Source organism: Vicugna pacos, chromosome 12, assembly GCF_048564905.1.
Source record: "Vicugna pacos chromosome 12, VicPac4, whole genome shotgun sequence".
Classification (NCBI taxonomy): domain Eukaryota; kingdom Metazoa; phylum Chordata; class Mammalia; order Artiodactyla; family Camelidae; genus Vicugna; species Vicugna pacos.
The window spans coordinates 23,152,056-23,171,356 of NC_132998.1; the positions used below are offsets into that span (position 1 = coordinate 23,152,056).

Below are 19,301 nucleotides of genomic sequence, written 5' to 3' on the forward strand. Positions count from 1 at the left end.
AAGGACAGTGGGTTATCAAGCGTGCTCCTCTCTGCCTGGGCAGGAGACCCAGAGAAGAGGGAAGGCAGTGCTCCCAAACACTGGAGGGAATCGGGAGGGGCCCGCCCACCCCTCCCTACAGCAGAATTAGCAGTGACTATGCAGCTCCTGCAATTTAATCACCAAGGGAGTCCTCACAGCCTCCTAATAGCGTTTGTCAATTAGCATATTAGAATATGTGACAGGTGGTGAAGGCTGGTGTTTACCAAACAGACACATCAATCTAGGGTAACTGGATAAATCAGCTAACTGTGGCAGGGGGCCAACCCTGCACCCCCACCCTAAAATGTCAGAAGCTTCTGAGCTTTTCTGTAAAGTCTGTAATGCCTCTTAGCGCACATGGCTCTCTGGTCGTGTTAAGATAGCTGCACTCCTTCAGTGCACCACAGCCTCTGACAGCCCTTTGCACAAGTTTCCTTCTGTGCTTTCAAATGCCTTCCCATCCTCCACTTTCCTGCAGAGTCAACACTGACTTCTAGGAAGCCTTTCTCATTCCTCTGTGGTGGGTTAGGGTCCCTTCCCCGCCCCCCCATCCCCCAGCGCAGCCTAGTTTTGCATCTGTCATTGTCCTTATCCCACTATCTGCCCACTGTTTTCCAGTCTCCTCATTAGACTATGCGTTCCCTGGGGATTCATAACACATCCTTTAAGTGAATGAATGCACAGTCTATGTATTGAATGAATGAATGAGTGAATGATGAACTAATGAATACATGCTTCAGAACTCAGCTTCCCATACAATCCTTTCTTTCACCATATCCTATGTCAGCTGCAAAATCAGTATCTCCTTTTAATAAGAGGTTAGGGAGACTGTTGTCTTAAGAGTTTGAAAAGGGGGTCTGTTACCTTCTCTCAATCTGACATTTATTTGCTCTTCTGGGTAAGACAAGTAACTCATCTCCAGTTAAGAGAGTACTAACTACAGAGAGGGTTTTGGCTCTCAAGAAAAGTGGAGTGAGATTATTACCATCTAGACATCTTTATGTATTAAAGACAACAACAAAAAGATTAGAGTTCTTCCACAGAAAACCAGAGAAACCTCCCTTCCACTGCGTTCCTTGGCCCAGGCCTCCGCAGACACTGTCACTGACACATGCCTTGTTTAAACTCTGCCAGCAACTCAAATTCAGCTGTTTGTGATCTTAGGTTTTCTTCCATAAAGTGAGGCAACTATCATGGCAGAGATGGAACATAACCAGGGCTTACCCTGTCCTGACCCAAGATACCTAAATTATGTCTCGAAGAGACCTGCACGCCCCCTGAATAATACAACCATCTATTGAGAGGCTGGTAATTGACAATTAAGCCGCCACATTACCCCCGAAGCCCCCTTCTCGGGGAAGCTGGGAGTATACGAAATCCTTCCCCTTTTAACGAAGTTGGAATAACAGACCAACTCATTACAGCGCCAAGTGACACTGGAACCTCAAGCTTCTGCAAGATTTTGGCCATAAATGCATTTTTGATCAATTCATTTGCTTGAAAGCCAGCTTTCCCTGTTTTATGAGATACTCCCTCAACGATCACGTTTTCCAGAACAATCAGTCTCTGATGATCTGCCTTTAAGCTCTGATTTCTCTCCTTGGCTGAGCCCACAGAGAAATGCCATTGTGACGTCTGCATCAGGGCGCCTGCGCGGTGCAGCATGGCTACGAAATGTGACCCTAAGGGAAGAGAAGAGAGCGTCCTGACCTTGTGCAGCTCCACAGGAGTCGGGGACATGATCTCCTTTATTTCCTGCTTCATTTTTCTCAAGGTGACAGACTTCCTGCCCACGTCCGAGGGCAGAGTGTTGCTCCGAGTGGTTTGGCTATAGTGTGGCCGCGAGCTGCTCCGTTCCTGGAAGCTGGCCTGTCGCCCCAGCTGATTGCGAGGTGTAGGGGCCTCGTGATTCAAACTCATCGTGCTCCCCGACATAATTGTTGCCTGTGGCATTGACAATTTTCAAAAACAATTAAGCCATGGACTAAGAAAAGGGTTTGGTTGCTCAACATTAAGCACATTTCTCCTTCTGCCCACTCAAAATACAGTCTCTTCAGGGCATAACCAAAGGCTGGAGAAGGGACGTACTAATTGCACTATGAAAGTCTTGGAAAAGTGCTTTGCAAGTGACATTTATAATGCACATCTCAAATCCAATTTAAGTACTTAAGCCATTGGGTTTATTTAATCAAATACCACCCCTGGCAGTTTCGAGGCAAACTGAAACGCTCTAACATCTGTTTACTGCAAACGACATTTTAAGCATTAACTTTCCACTGAGTGGGCTCTAAAGATGGATTCATGAGGCAACCTTCAAAATATCTTACAGAAATGAACTGAGAACTTCTCAATGGGGCCCAGGCTGCCTCTATTTGCAATGCCGCCTCCAGGACCGCCTGGAAGTAAAAATGGGCTGAAATGAGGCCACTGATACAAAGGCAAGGGCTTCGACCCAGTGCTGCCTCCCTGGCACTGGCCTGTTGTCTTTCCGTTGGCCAGGTGGCCTGCCCCAGGAGCTTGGAGGTCAGCTAGGTCTCCACATCATTTGGCGTAGATCAAGTTTCTTAGAAATGCCTTTGTGTGAGATCCTCAGAGAGGTTATCATGTATTAGGTGACTGGACTCAACCCTTTGCTCAAAAGCTGTGAGACTTGGATCGGATTTCACCAGTGAATTGAGAAGTTTGTTCAATTTCAAATATGTTCCCTGCATAATACACAAGGAATGGCAAGATCAGATCCCCAAAAGACTGAATCTCAGAAATGAAACAACAACAAAAGAAGCATTCAAAACCAGTATCGTGTTGGGAAGTTCCATTTCTCATGGTTAGAGGATGCTAAAATTGTGAAAATATGCCTGTAGCCAGTTCTGTATTCCTCGCGATGATGGTTAATCATGGTACACCAGCATCAGCGAATCTGCCTGAAATCATGGGAACAGAAGACAACCTCCATACGCCATGTGACTGGCTACAACAGAATCTAGTGGTTTATATTAATATCGATGCTAAAAGTAACAGAGGTCTAATTTGTTGAGTCTTTTGAACGTATTTACCCATTCAAGCCTCACGACAACTTTATGCGGTAGGCGCTGTTATTCTTCCTGATTTACAGGTGAGAAAACTGAGGCACAAAGAGGCTGACTTACCCAGGGTCACACAGGCAGTAAAGGAGCCAAGGGCACTATGTAAAATCATTGATCAGGAGGGAACACTGCAAAGTGAGTAGAGTTTTCATTTGTTATCTAAGCTGTTATAATTCCAAGCTTCACCTGGTGTTCAGCTATACACATGCCACTAACAAGATCTTTGAATGACAGCCAAGTTGTGTCACCCATGTAGGTATGGCTACAACTCTGTTGAAAAAGAAACAAAACAAGTGAACTTATCAATGTCCTGACTAGATCAATTATCTTACTGATAACTTTGAAAAGAAAAATAGTAAAAAAACCCAAAAACACAAAACAAAACAAACCCTTCCTGGTCATTGAGCAGTAAAACAAACTGAGTACCATATATACGTGTGTATGCAGAATACCATTAAATACTTGCACTATCTCTGGACGGTAGGTATTATAATTACTGTACCTCCTCATTTCAGTTAAGGAAAGGCATGCTTGGGTAAGTGAAGCAAGTTGCCCAGGAGTCTGGGATTGCAACCTTAGCAACTGACTCCACAACACTTATTCTTGGCCACCAGGTTGTATTGCTTCTCAGTCAAGCATAAGGTTGAAACATATAAAACTGACTTTTTTAGTAAACAGGAAAAAAAAAAACCCTTAATATTTATCCACTGTGGATTATCCATATTATGGTATATTTCAGACAAATCCTCTTTAAGTTGAAACCTTTCTATTACTAGCTTTGGGGGTGACATGGGACATCCTTTTATTTTATGCCATTTAACTCACATATATCATTTCCTTGTTGAATCTACTGTAACTGACAGTATCTGATGATTGTTTTCTTGCTGTGGTGACCATCCAGCTATTGTTTTTACCTACACAGACTAGCTATTTGCTTTGTTAACGTTTAATTTTTGTTCTCAGTTTTCATCTGACCAGCAGGAAGCACGCTGGAAGTGAAATAATCACTACGGCTGGGAGACAACAGTTTGCTGTTGATAAGCCTGAGCCACGACAGAAGTCACAGTCTGATCTAGAAAGGGTTCTGGTGGAAGCCATGACATACCATCAATAGGTCTTCAGATCAAATTTTTAAAAGGTGGGTTGATTGCTTTGCTTAATGCAAATGTCAACTGAATTAGTGACATCTCTGAAGGAATATTAAAATTAAGGCACAAATACAAAAACTAAAATAAAAAGTAAAAAAATGCTTATGTAGAGTTTTCTAGGATTTGTTTTTGCTTCAGGCGTATGCATTGCCTGTTTTCATTTTGCATAATTTATAATTATACTTTTTCAAAATTATCAGTGAGATAACTGGTATACATACAACCTAGCAGGAGTATGTTTAAGAGTTCTCTGACAACTAGTTAAAACTTCTTCCTATGTTATAGTGAGGAAAAAATAGTTAAGGCAGTATTCATTACTCAAAAAAGTGGCAAAAATAATTTCTACTGAACATTTATTAAGTGCTATGTTCTGTGTTAAGCACCATATCAGCATTAGTCACTATAATACACATATTTAAAGAAGAAATATCTGATAAGAGAGAGTAACTTGTCCAAAGTCTTGGTATGAACTTTTCTCCTGTTAAAACTATGCATTTCTCAGTGCTTAAGTTGAACCTAAATTACTGCTAGCAATGGGGAAAATGACAAGTATAATTTTCACTTTCATGTCAGTTGTAATCATTTTTCTTCTTAGCTAAACATCTACATTTATTACAGTACTAGTATGCTTTAACTTTTAATACTGGATATAAACTTCATATGCAGGAACCTAGAGCTCCAAAGATATTTTTTGCAGTGTAGCATTTGCAATCAAGGGATCAGAGTTCATCCAAACTAATACATGAATAGTCTTTGTGATAAAACTGTGACTAAGACTCTAATTCATGCATTTGTCACTCTCCCTCGTTGAAAATTTTAATTTCTCTTTGGCTTATAAATTTAACTCATTTTTTCCTCCTGAATTTATAATCTCAAGGGGTACACCTGCCCTAAGTGACGTTAGAGAAAATCTACAGGTTGTTACAACATATTTTCTATGCTGATGGAGGTTGCTTTCGTTAGATAATTCAATTTCTGGGTGAAAACACAACCTCTTTGTATTACTTTTTACATCATCTTTGTTTAACCTAATGCAGAAGAAGCTATTAGAATAGCTCCTTCTTGAAAAGACAGAAGTATTTCAAAATGCACAATGAAAAAGGCATATGAGCCAAAACATGTTTTTAAAAGCAGGAATATGTTAAAAAATTGTGAACTGAGCTCTTTTTTCAGTTTGGTCCCCTTTTGCTGATCATTCTCCATACAGGAAGTGGTAAAAGTTTAAATAAGCCAGCTGATACTTAAGCATTCTGCTTTTTTGGGAAGTTGCATTAAAAAAAAAAAGAATTAATTGCTAACATCTTAATATATTTAAGTTTTACAGGATTATCCATCTCCAGGCCCTTTAACTGTGCTCTGAAGCTGAAATTCATGCCAGGTAATACCATGATGTTTACAAATTCAAACTAATATTTTTCTTTATAATTCTCTTTGCAGATTCACAAACATTAGAATCACATAAAATATCCACACATGCAATCGAGAAGCAAAATAATATAAAGATGAGTCATCATTTTAGAATTGCAAGAGTTCCACCCAGTTAGGCCATTCACATTCCTTATGGTGACTTGGGGACCTCATATGACATCAAAATAAAAAAATGAGACTTTGCCACTTTATTTTTTACAGCTCAGAAAATTTAAAAGAACATAAAAGGAAACAGTCCAGGACTTCCCAGACCAACGTGTGAATACTGTCAGCAAATTTATGGCTTTGATGAAAGAATTCACCAGGAGTTCTGCTATTACACTCCATCTCTCCACAGCGCCTCGAATTCACACGAAGTTACCACAGAATCAGGATTTGCAGTTAACAGCACGTCCTATGTAACTGTTTGTCGAACAGACTGGCCTTTTTCACCAGCTGCAGTGTCATGAACTTTAAAGGCAAAACAAAATGATATTTCCTCTTATGTTCCTCTGCACAATCAAATTAATGTCTCTACCAGGTACAAATGAAAACATGCCAAAGAAACCCTTCTAAAGCAAATAAGAGAAGGAAAGGCGCCACTGCTGGGAGGCGCAGCTCCCCCTAGCGACCAGTGGCAAACACGGACAGTCCGGGTTAGCAGGGAGCAATGGCAGAAGCCACAGGTCAGTAAGCTTGGGTGGGGGTGGGAATGGGGAAAGAAACACTTCCAACTGCATTGGATAAAATCAAATCACTGTCCGGAAGGCAAGGGGGCAGGGAAGGCAGCTTCACAAGCAAAAATATAAACATAAAGGGTAGCTACCAAGAGAGTCATGTTTCTCAAAGACACACGCCTGTCAGCTTTCTCCTGTGGAAAGGGGTTAAAGCTTTTAAATGAACTGGTGTGATCAATGCAAACTTAAAAGGACCAAAAAACAAAAACAAAAACAAAAAAATGAATGTAGAAATAATAAAAGAAAATAGCAGGACAGAGGCTACCTCGAGTTCTCTCAGAATCCCTGACTGTCCACAGGTTTCCAAATCCTCCAGCGCTTGGGACCAGAAGTTCTCCTCTTGCTCGGCCTCCGTACTGTCGGGAGCCCCTGTAAAACTGTTGCCAAGAAGCACAGTCTGGGTTAGGAACTTGCCAGACATTTTTTTCTCGTTTTTGGTATCCAGAATCTCTCTCTTCTTTATTTCATACACAGAATAGCGATTCACTTTGTTAATTCTTTTTTTCCCCTTTGTAGGGGGAGGTAATTAGGTTTATTTATTTATTCATTTAGTTTTTTAAAGGAGGTACTGGGAATTGAACCCAGCACCTTGTTCATGCTAAGTATGTGCTCTACATTTGAGCTACACCTTCCCCCTAAAGATTCATTTTAGATTTGGCTTTCTTGCAACTGTGGCCTCCAAGTCAGGCCAGCTCCAATGGAAAGATGCTTTAGGAAACCCAAAGTGTCTCAAACACCGGAAGGAGGGACCATGGTCTCACTGACTGAACGTCCGAGTAGTCACGGCTACTGAGGAATGAGCTGCAACCACATGGCACCCGTGGGGATATCTTTCAGCTGCTCTGTCTCCAGGGAAAGAGAAATTGAACTTTCCTCTGAGAAAGGAAAACATATTTTCTCCAGTCATTATACACATCAGTATAGATCAGTTAAGTGCTATCACTTTTTATGAATTTCCTTAAAATAAAATTTTGGTAAGGAACAAACTGCTAAAACAGACCTGACAGTTAAAAACAGGGAACCCTAAATGTACCTTTTTTTTTCTAATGTAAGTTAATGTGAAACTACTTTCTAAATGAAAGGAGGGGGAACTAGTCAGTGTGAGGACATGGTTTGTGGAAGTAGGTTTTCCCCACGTGCTACTGTTGTTTTCCCTCGGGGGAAACTGAGCTCTTGCCCTGTTGTGTGGGTGTCCAGGCCCCCGCTGGGCAGGACAAGTCTTAGGGTCCCGCCGTGGGGCCGGCATGATGGTCACCGCCGCTTCGTGTGAAGCCTCCAGCGCGAGCAGGAGGTGCCACTGAAGTTCACATCTGGCCCAAGTGACCTGGAGGCAGCTGGGACAGGGCAGCAGTCGGTGAGGACCTTACCCGCTGACTGTGGACCGCTCCCAGTCTTCGTTACTCAGCCCCACATCTGGGTAAGTCTGGCTTCGCGGCTTAGTGACTGGGGACAAACTGCCTCTCTGTTTGGGACTCCTCCAGTCATAGGTGTTGAAGTTGTAACCTGAGGCCTGAAGGCCAGTGCCTGAAACAAAAACAGGGCATTACATTCTGTTTCTAGAATACCTCAAGAGAGGGCAGTTTGGTAACTTGTCTTTTCCTGTGGTTTCCGTGCGTTTGTTCAAAGGGGGCTGACTTAGAGCTGAATTTGGGATCACAAAAGCCGTTAAGACAATACTCAGGTCTTATATCAAAGACACATTCACACCTATGACCCCAACTGATTCTAACAACAACCTGGAGGTAAGAGGAGCCTCAGACCCCAGCGGCGGGGCCACAGCGCTGGGCCCGTGGTTTCCAGGGCTCGGGCCCAGCGCCGGGCGAGAGATCTGCTAGCCCGAGGGGTACGCCCAGACCTGTATCCAACCCTTTCTAGAGCAAGCCCCAGAAAGTCAGAACCCTGACTTCGCTGCCCAGACACCCTGTGTCCACCTCCAGGATGGAGGAGGGCTTCTTGCCCAAGTCAGTCCTTCTGAGAGCGGAATTTGCCACCACATACGGGTTTCAGGCCCAAGGAGTGGCCAAGGGGCACTGGCTGCAGGGGTGTGAACCGGCCAAGACTCTGCCAGCTGGACCCACAGATATCAGGGATGGGCCTGAGGATAACTTGATCCCATGGGAAGTGACACTGTGAGCGAGCAGAGGGTCGAATGACAACAGTAAGAATAACAAACGCAGGGTGGGCCTTCACTATGCACCCAGAACTTCACTACATGCTCCGTTTGTGCCTCCGCATTTATTCTTCGTAGTTGCCTCTGAAGGTAGGTACCGTTATTATCTGCATTCAAGTACTAGGGGTGTTCGCAAACTTTCTGGGGGATTCCAGTCCTAATTTTAGGAGACTCAGCTTTCAGATCCTCAAGTTCCACAGGCACGACTTCCTAAAACCAACCTCGCTGAGAAAGCTCCGGGGGTCTGAGATCTGTCAACACTCCCTTCTCACTTCCCTGTTCACAAGTGATTTTGTGACCCTTTAGAAATGAAAGACATATTTCTCATCCATCTCAAACCTTTGAAGGAGCTTGGCCCTGGGATATAAAAACTCCCAGGCGCCAAATCAAGGGATAATCAGGGAAAGCCTTGTCCCTGAGGGAACAGACCCAGCACAAGGCTCTTACCCTCTCTCATCATCTCTCTCTGCATCTCAGGATCAGAATTCAGAAGGACGGTTGTCAGGTTTAGGAGGTGGGCACATTATGATATTTATTTGAATTCCAAAACAAAGACTGACTTCCTTTCTGACAAGGAGTTATGTCTAATTAGCTTGATGGGTGACAGTGAGGAATGGCTTTGACAATTAGGTTATATAATGGACATTTTCCACAGATCTGGGCTAAATCTGTGGCTCCATATTTTGACAAAAAGGTATTTCAAGCATCTTTGCCACACACTGAAAATGACAGTTTTTGCAAATATTACAATTTGGGGAGAAAAATATTAGGATGACAACTTTAAGTGTGTGGTGGGGTCAGCAGTTTTTCAAAATTCTTCTGGGTTGGGGGTGGTTCAAATGGGAGAGCAGGGGCTGTGGTTCATGCTGTCACCACCATCCATGGCTTCATCTACCACTTCAGGCTGTGACCCATTGTGTGTGTGTGTGTGTGTGTGTGTGTGTGTGTGTGTGTGTGTTGACATGTGTGCACTGGGTTGCAGTATAGTGTGTATTTCTTACTATGTTTAAAAACACATAATATGGCAAACAGGCCAAGGGCCCCATTTTCACATACAATTAAATGACCCAACCACGTAAGATGACTATCTTCACGTCATCCCTTGTCTTGTCCTTCCCATTCACTTCTCCTCCACTTGTTCCGTCCTGTAATGCCATCCTCACTATCAGTTAGAGCCCAGAGAGAGCAGGGTGTCCAAGGAGAATGCTCTCTGATCAAAGAGATCTGATCTCCAGAACGCAGGGGAAAGCCCACAGCTGCAGGATGGAGACACTCTATGGAACCTTCTGTTTCAGGAAACCAAGGAATAGAAGTCCGTGGTGCAGAGGAAGTATTTACAGTTCAATATCTCGTTTTCTTCCCTGGGTAACTGCAGAGTGTGGCTGGGTACCTGGGAAGAAATCCTGTGTGAGGAATGTGCAGTTTTCTGTCTAAAGAGCTGAACTACAAGAACACACGAGCCTCTTCTCGAAGAGGAGTGACTGAGCAGCAGCTGCATTTCTCCCGGCTCTGTCTGACAGGCTGCCCATTTTCCCCTTTGGAACCTAATAAACTAATCCCCAAATACGTGAAGTCTCAGTTTTGGTGATTCAGAAAGAGTTGGGGAAGCCAACTCTCTGCCCTTCACTGGCTTTAAACTTGCTAAAAGCCAAATGCAAAATGGTGGTGTGCTGGGAGAAGGGGGCGGCGGCGGCAACGGTGGCGGTATCCTTTTCTGAGAAGCATTAACCCACCTGACCATTCAGTTCCCAGGGGAAATTCCAACATGTTTTAAACTGGGCAGATAAACTTTCTGATCTGCCTTCCAACTGTCGTAAGTAGTTCTTCATGACTCGGGCAAGAGTCTATCTTTTCGGCTCCCTCTGGCCCCATTCTCCCCCACTGCCGCTGTACTGTGTGTCAGCAAACCGGGTCCCACTCCTGGGACGCACTGAGCTCTACGGGTGCAAGAGGCCAAGACTGCACCGTTAGCTGACTGTAGCAGACCACTAATTGCCTATCAAAACATCCATTCTTCTCTTCATCCTTTTACCAGAAACCCAGTTTTTAGGGTGGGCATATTACTACTCAGGATAAGGCCATATTTCTTAGCCTTCCTTGAAGCTAATTGTTAATTTCACTACGCAAAAAGTTCTGGCCTATGGTATGTAAATGAAACTTCTGGAAAAGCTCCTCACAACCCTCTTTCCTGATGCCTGGAATGCAGATGAAATGGCTGGAGCCCCAGTAACTATCTTGGACCAGGTGGCAAACCCAAGGTCAGAAGCCAAGTGCTAAGCATAATAGAGAAGAAATATTTAAGAGCGTGGGTCCTTGATGGCACTGTGGAGTTACATACTAGCTCTGAAATGCCTACTTCTTGATGATTTAAGTCACTGTAATATTAGGGTTTTTAGTTCTGTTCAGCTAAGTCAAATCCAACTGATTTGCTGGGGTTACAGTTTGCTTTGTAGATCTGACTTCCTCCTCATTTAAGTCCCAGCATCAGACTTGGGTTAGAGCAGAGAAATGACAGTCCTGATTCTGGCTGTGAATTTAATCCAGCTTTTCTAACAACCCTCACTGGTCTGCCAAAAAACATACAAAACGTTGATATTTTAATTTATTGCTGACCCCAATTTCGATTTCTCAGCTGACTTAGAATTGATAAAGGAAGGGACTTATTATCATCAAAAGACCTAGCGCTATCGGTACCAAAGACGAAAGCTTGCTTAGAGAAGAGTGAGACGTTCAGGGTGTGGAGTAAAAGGTACTGCAAAGAAGTGTCAGGACATGAGATCAATAAAGTAGCTGGGGACTAGATTACAAAGAACTCTGTGTTTTAAACTGAGGCCCTTTGACTTTATCCTACAGCAACAGAGAACCATCAAAAGAGTTTTTTGTTGTTGTTGTTGTTAGTGGCATTGCTTTAGTTTTTCTAAAGCTCACTGATAGTAACGTGGGATGGTAAGACAAAGTAAGATAAGCGAGGAACTAAATACCTCAGGCCTGAGAAGGATTTCTAAAAAAGGCAATGGCAGGGAATGGAGAGACGTAAGATGTTGGGCTGCTAGAAAGCAGGAAGATGCCAGGGTCCTGGTAACACTGTGTGGCTACCTGCCTCCTCCAGCCCTTTCCTACAGTGGGAGCAAAATACCTTCCATCTTGTTTAAACACCATCATTTGTATTTTCTTTTATATGTAGGTGAATTTAGCCCCTAACTAACGTAGGTGGATGATGATGGCATAATTTTAAGTAGGGAATATCTGAGGGAAATGAGGTTTGGGTAAAGGTAAGCTGGTTGACATAGTTGAGATGTTAACAGGCCCTGATGAATACCCCTTTACACCAGGAATCAAACTTAAAAGCCATGGAAAGAATAAAGTATATGAGGCAGCCCAGGTGTCAGAAAAATCAACTGCCAGAAAGTTGATTCTGAAAGTACTTCTGAAAGTTGATGGAATCTTGGTAATTTTTATTTTTTGGGTAACTACACCTCAGATATTTGTAACATTCTGATACTCCAGTATTTTCCTGTTTTGTTTTTAGTACCACAATATTGTGCAGATAAGTATCTTCTATTTGTAGCTCTTAATTCACATTCACTTTTAATTCACAAAAATGAACTAAGCAATGCTGGTTCATATTCATAAAGTTTAAAGTCAGAGAATGGTTTTGAAATTCAACCTTCAACTCTAAAATTTTGGGATTGTAGCTCCTGCCATTACTTAGTTTCATTTTTGGAAGCCAATTTTAGCATAGGAGAGTGAGCCAGATAATTTCCTGCCAAGTTTATTTCTTAAAGACCCAATTTTGTTAAGAATAAGAAAATCAAATCATACATTTATGTAACTATTTGTAATTGGTCTTGCCAAGAAACATTCGAAGTGTTTAGATGAGACTGTGGTTTTAAAATGGCCAAGCAAAGAGAGTTCTCTTCTCTTAGAAATCACCCGAAACAAAAAGGGATGACAAGTAACAGAATGTAAATTCTGTCTTCGGCAAAACTCGAATCTGGAACCATAGTATGTGGGGGAAGTTACCAAATTCTGTGAAAAGTCAGATGGGGTGTGGGGGCTGGTGGTAAGAAGCCAAGAGGAGACACCTATAAGCAGAGATTTGGGAGAGGGTCTGGTCCTCCATCCAAAGCAGGGGTCATGGCACAAGGCAGAACACTCATGCTTTGCTTGGAACACTAGGATGGACTGCATTGACTGGTGGCAGGAAGTGCCCTAGACGCAATTTGGCGCCAGGGAAAAGCCAGGGAGGTGGGCTGAAAGACACCTCCAGAGGTGCCACACACTGCTCGATGCCATCTATCTGCGGGACAGGCTAGCAGAGCAGAATTCAGCACTGTTGGCAGCCGACCTCTGCTGACCTCTGCTGACCTCTGCTGGCGGCAGAAGAATGCACTCATCACGAGTACCGTGAACAGGGTGGGGTGGGGGGCGGTAAATGTTGCACACTTCCAATTCAGGAAGAAGTCATCTCACTTAAAGAGAAATTTAACTTAATTTAAAAGGGACTGGCATAAGACATATACCAAGTTAGTAAAAAAAAGGAGGGAAGGAACAGAAAAACAAAGCAATAGCAGATGAAGGTCACTCTTGAGAAAAAGACTGCCATGGAGCAAAGGATAAATCTGACCAAGTATATTATCCCAGGATTAAAGAGTACACATTGAAACCGCCATCTCTATAAAACAAGAGATCAAACAGAGATATAAGCGCTCAAGGAAAGTTGGGCAAGGCAAGATCATAGAAGGAGATGAAACACAAGCCTGCAGAGATCAGCGAAGAAATGAAAGAGAAGCTCCCGCCCCCTGTGCCCCCACGGGAGAGAGTACAGCTGAGTCTCCTGCTCTGGGTCGCACTGTGTTGTGCTCTCTAACGACGTTAAAGGAAAGTTAAGACTCTCTGACTGTACATACTGGTGTCTTTTTGATCAATCACCCCATCTTTTATGAAAACTACAAGGAAGCATGGAAATAAATTATACATTCAATTAAATTATGCATTCAATTAAAGTCATAAACAGAACAAAACCTAAGAAAAACAGAATAAAGTTAATCAAGCTAAAAACAAAAATTTATTTTAAAAAATCAGAGTGGAACGAATAACTAAATCCAAGTCAGTTCTTTGGAAAAAAAAATGTAAAAATAAACACTACCAATGTAATCATGGGAGAAAAGAATTAAAGGATAAATACACCAAATACTAAACAGTATTGGGGATGTAATTACAGAAACCAAGAACATTAAAAGAATCAAACAGGAGACTATGTAATTGTACACAAATACATTTGAAAATCTGGATGAAGTGGAGGGTTTTTCTTTTTCCTGAGAGAATACAGATGATCAAAAGACCTCAAAAAGGACCCAGCAATCCCACTTCCAGGTATATATCAGAAGGAAGTAAAATCTGTATCTCAAAGAGAAGGCTTAACTCCTATGTCGTTGCATCATTATTCACAATAGCCAAGATATGGAAACAACCTAAGTGTCTGCCAATGGATAAACAGATAAAGAAGTGTGGGGTAGACACACACACACACACACACACACAAGGGAGATTCTTCAGCCATAAAAAAGAAGGAAATCCTGCCATTTGCAACAACATGAATGAACCTGGAGGAAATTATGCTAAATGAAATAAGCCAGAGAGGAAAAGACAGATACTGTATGAGGTCACTTACCTGTGGAACCTAAAAAGAAAGTCAAACTCATAGAAACAGAGAGTAGAATGTGGTTGCCAGGGGCTGGGAAGTGGGAGAAATGGAGAGATGTGGGTCTAAAGGTACAAACTTTCATTTATAAGGTAAAAAGGTTCTGGAGGTCTAATGTACATCCTGGCAACTAGAGTTACTAGTACTGTACTGGCTACGTGATGCTAAGAAAGGAGCCCTCAAGCCTTCTCGCCACATGCACACGAACGGCAACTGTGTGAGGGGATGGATGTGGTGATTAACTTGGTGGTAGTCATTTCACACTATATACATGTATCAAATCATCACACTGTACACTCCAAATACATACAGTTTTACCTGTCCATTGTTATTCAATAAAGCTAAAAAATGAATTTAAAAGAAAGAAATATCCGAAGATGACATATGATGGCATAAGACTACGTCGCTTCAGTTGGGAATTGCAGACATCACAGGAGCCTCCCCGTCCATGAGTATGACAGAGTCCAGGTAGCACCAACGTGTCAGTCTCCTCTTGCATTGACTGATCTTTGCAAACGCAAAGGAAAGTGATTACAGGGTTTTCTCAGAGTTTGAAGGAGTGAATAAATAAGAAAAGGGGGCCAAAAGCACAGGATCTTGATAAGGCAGAAGGGCATGCATGTAAGGCTCAAGAAAAAGGGGAGAAACAGGGAAATATATACAAGATCTTGTGGTGGCTCACAGAAAAAAAATATGACAATGAATATGTGTATGTTCATGTATAACTGAAAAATTGTGCTCTACACTGGAATTTGACACAACATTGTAAAATGACTATAACTCAATAAAAAAAGTTAAAAAAAGAAAGAAAAGAAAAAGGGAAGTAGAAGAAACTGACCTAGAGGCAGACTAGACAAAGCCTGCATCCTCGCGCTGCACAAGAGACCAGAGAGTCATCCCACCGTGAGACTTCTTTAAATAGTGTCCTTTCTCCACCAGCTTTGACGACTCCAACCCTTTTCCCTTTCCATTAACTAAGTAACACTTCACACTGTTGGTACTTGGTAATTGTCTGGCCCTTCAGCTGGGTAATCTCCACCACAAGAAAAAGGACCATGTCTCTTTTGTCCAACGTTGTATACCCACCATACACTGGCCCTAGAGTGTGCCAGGCAGGCAGTGCCTATCTGCTGAATGAATGAATGGGCCAAGCCTGACATTCTGGACTATAGAAGCAGCGAATGTGCTTCTATAGTGGAATGTGGCTGCAGAGTCATTAATTCCTGGCTCAAGGAAGAAGATGTGCATGATGGAGGTACAACATCCTACTGGCAATGGGGCAACTATTCTAGACTTAAAGGTGAAAGTCTCCCTGAGACATGGTAGAGTCTGCTGAGAGGCTGCGGGGACGAGATGGAGAGGCAATCTACATCTCACAACACGATACATAATAGAAAAAAAAAAGTATGGTTCTATGTCTCGCTTTTAAAAAGTCAACTTCACAAGCACTACCTGGAGAGATCTGGTTTAACCCAATACCACAAGTAAAGGGGGGATACACAGACCGAGGTCTTGGTGAACAATAAGCTCAAGATGAGTGACAGATAGGCTTTGACCACCCAAGTGCTCATGTCAAGCTGGGCTGCACTGATGGGTCCTTTCGTCTTCAGTGATGCAGGCGACAGGCCTGAGGTGCTCTGGGCTGCCAGACTGTGGTATGGCTTTCCTTTCTGACTGCTACGATTTCCTAAGTATAGAGTTAAACTTGAACATATGCAGAAGAGAGGCTCCCAGGATGGAAAGCTACTCAGAAGTAAGCTACGTGAGGAACAGTGAGAGGAACCTGGGCTACTTTGCTTTGAGAAGGAGAGACCCAAAGGAGGCACGAGAGCTGTCTTTGAGTATCTGAAGGGCTGTCAAGTGGAGGAGGCTTTAGTCTAGTTCTGAATGACCTTGAGGGTAGAATTAGGAATAAGAGGCAGAAGCTACAGGCTGACAGATTTCCGCTCAGTACAAGTCAGAACTCCGAGCCGTCGGAACTCTGCACAGGGAGACGGGAGCCTTGGCAGCTGGGAGGAGCTGGTCGCTGCGGGCGCTCCAGCCTGTGCAGCATGACGGCTGGACAGACTGCCAGACGTCAGACTAGCTGACTTCAAATTCTCTTCCAACACCAAAATCCTGTGATTTTGACTTCTGTGTTCCTTACGAGAATCACTTGAGATTACTTATGTGAAAGTGCTTTGTAAACTCTGAAGTGTTTTGCAAACACGAGGTACTATTACTAATTTCTCACCACCTTGGAGGACGTCAACTCCATCCCAGTGGCCATTGTCTCTATTTATTTCTTCTCTCTTTTCAAACTCGTACCGATTTTTAATTTATAAATGCCAAATTTATTACTATTATGACTACTATGTCCTGTCTAGGATTTCAAATTTTTCAAAATCCTTCATGAATAACAAATGGTCCTTCATCTTTTACTAATGAGAGAAAGGCCTGATATTCAGCACGCTAATCAGGGGCCTGATCTTACTGAGGAAAGGGACAGAACAGCCAAGTCTGCACCCGTCACCAGAGGCGCAGAACTCGTTATAACCAACAGCGAGCTCACAAAAAGCTGTGTCACCAAAGAGTCTCCACGTTAACAGAAACACCACACACACACACACACACACACGAATAAATAAACCTCGGCATTTACTCTGATAGAACCTGACTTGTGCCCTTTGCCCACAGTGTCCTCTGGGGGGCGCACCAACTCTCTGCGGATAATCCTATCTGTTATTTGGTGGCATAACTAACTTGTTACAAGGTATCATGATTTGGAAGTTTTACTTGCCAGATAAATGAAAGTCCCAATTCTGTTTCGGCTGTTGAAAATATTTTCTCCACTTAACTCCAATATCATCTCTAACAAGTAATGACTTGATAACTTTGAAATAACATTTCTTTTCACTTTTCTCTGCCCTTTGTGGGATTTAACAGAAAGTGATGGAGGCAGAGGCCGACAGAAGAAAACTAGGAGAAGCAGGGAGACAGAAAACTGGATGCAGACCCCCCTCAAAAGTGGTCAAGTGACAAAGCAACCCTCACACCCGAACATGTGTTCTCCAAACTGTCTATTTTATTCTCTGACTTAAACTGGCAGCAGAAAAGGGATTTCGAGGCTGCAATGTATACAAAGCATCAGAGAGACAGTAAGGCTCAGATAAGGAGAAATACAGAGACGTTCTGACACACTTGTCTTTTGATGCTATGTGTCACTGGGAAGGAAACAGACGTTTAAAAGAAGCATTTCGTTTATACTCTGTCATCAGTCTAATACTTTTTGTGTGTTTATATTCTGTTAGTGAGATATAACTTTTTTTTTTTTTGAGAATTATGTCTTATTTGGCGGTTTCTGAGGACTTTAAGCCCAGGAGATAGCCTCTCAGAGAATTCCAAGGGACTGCTCCAAAGAGGTGAGGGAGGAGCCAGGGTATGTGGGCATTTTTGCAATAAAGACCAGGTAGCCAGAACATCAAAAGATTACTGTGAAATCAAATTGAGGTTTAACTTTTAATATAGGTTATACTTCATCACATGAAGATGATGTCTGTGAAGAAAAATCTACCATATACTTTTAATACTTTTTAATATCTTCTTATATATATTGTGATTACAACTCTCTAACGATGCATATTGGGGGAACAACCTCCAAGTTTCTGTTACCAGTTAGCAAGAGGCAGGAATAAATGGGGTCACAAGTCATTGCTAATTTCTCTATACACTTCCAGCACTCCTCAGTCCAACTTTGCAGAAAGCTTGCTAAAAATGTAAGACCACGGGGCTGGTCTTCAGCGAACCACTTTATTAAACAGTTTGCCTCATATTTATCTATGTTTAAAAGATAAGATCTGGCTTGAACACGTGGACAGCACTGGGTCTAACAGGGGCCTGCTAGTGTCTGATGAACGTTCATGACCTATCAGCATTAAGCAGGAGAGAGTGCAAGGCCACCACATTCCATGTGCTCCATAGGGTCGTACTGACACAGACACAAGTGAAATAAAGATATTCTCAGGGAGGAGAAGGTGGATCTTTGAGAAACGTGAGCTTTACCAATGACAAATTTCCTCTTCCTCAAGGCTAGGACATACCTTGACTCCCATAGCTGGCCTCGATTCCAGAGCCATCCCACGAGTCCACCGCACTGTCCACACTGGGCACAGTGGAGGGGTAGGTGTCGGTGAGTTTCCCTGGCTTCTGGGCGGGAGAGGAGTCCTCCTCCACATCTCCCAGGTCACTCACGTGGCTGGGAACGGGGAATTTCTTGGGACTCGATGCTGGCTGGGCTTTAAAACAGGAAAGGAGCTTAAGTGTCAGAGTAAATTGAAAGAGAAAGATACTCCAACCCTCCCTGGCTGGAGAGTCATTTTCCTAGAAATACACATGTAGACAGTTGCTCATTCTTTTAGGGCAAGAAATGCACTGGAAATCCTTAATTGTGGCTCTCACCCCACTCACCATCTGTCTGCTTCTTAATTTTCAAGGTGACAGTCTCTCCTGCCATCTGTAACAAATGGATGGCTTCACTCAGAGGCTTCCCTTTTAAGCTGCTGCTGTTGATGGCTAAGATTCGGTCTCCTATGTGGATCGCGCCAGTTCTGAAACACCAAACAATAACAAGAAAGGTAGACAGAATCCCTGAACGCTACTGAATATAAGTTCTCTGACATATATTGTATGTTCATAATAATAAAGATCTGGCAATGGTCTCTAGAAGCCACGCCTTGCTTTCTCCTGTGCAATGTTATAAGATAACTGTATCTGTTGTGAATTACTTTTTAGTTTCCAATAAAATCAGAAAAATTGTTTTAATTAGTATTTAAAATGGACTTGTGTGCTTTTTGAATTCCAAGAAAGCTGAGTCATTTGATAGCCCTCTTAAAAATCCTAAGGGAATGAACAATGTTGGACAATAAACGTAGTGATGTTTACTGTGGAGCAGTGCTTCTTCCTACAGATTTAAGACATTGAACACAATTGACATCCCAGTTCATCAGAAGTGAGGCTCAGACCCAGGACACTGTGTGGCAGGGCTCCCCCTGG

At 42.8% G+C, this 19,301-nt stretch overlaps 1 protein-coding gene across 10 annotated transcripts in view; it reads right to left on the reverse strand.

Moving 5' to 3' along the window:
• The window catches only part of GRIP1 (glutamate receptor interacting protein 1), a 619,135-nt gene that overhangs the window by 37,493 nt on the left and 562,341 nt on the right, over positions 1 to 19,301 (reverse strand). For 9 of the 10 annotated variants that reach the window (XM_072973033.1, XM_072973029.1, XM_072973032.1 and 6 more), the window contains 5 exons: positions 18,717 to 18,856; positions 18,350 to 18,544; positions 7,764 to 7,920; positions 6,662 to 6,773; positions 1,732 to 1,965 (listed from right to left, as the gene is read on the reverse strand). In XM_072973033.1, the coding sequence (XP_072829134.1) occupies positions 1,732 to 1,965; positions 6,662 to 6,773; positions 7,764 to 7,920; positions 18,350 to 18,544; positions 18,717 to 18,856 (838 nt within the window). The remainder of the gene's footprint in view (positions 1 to 1,731; positions 1,966 to 6,661; positions 6,774 to 7,763; positions 7,921 to 18,349; positions 18,545 to 18,716; positions 18,857 to 19,301) is intronic. The other variant, XM_072973030.1, reaches the window with a different exon arrangement.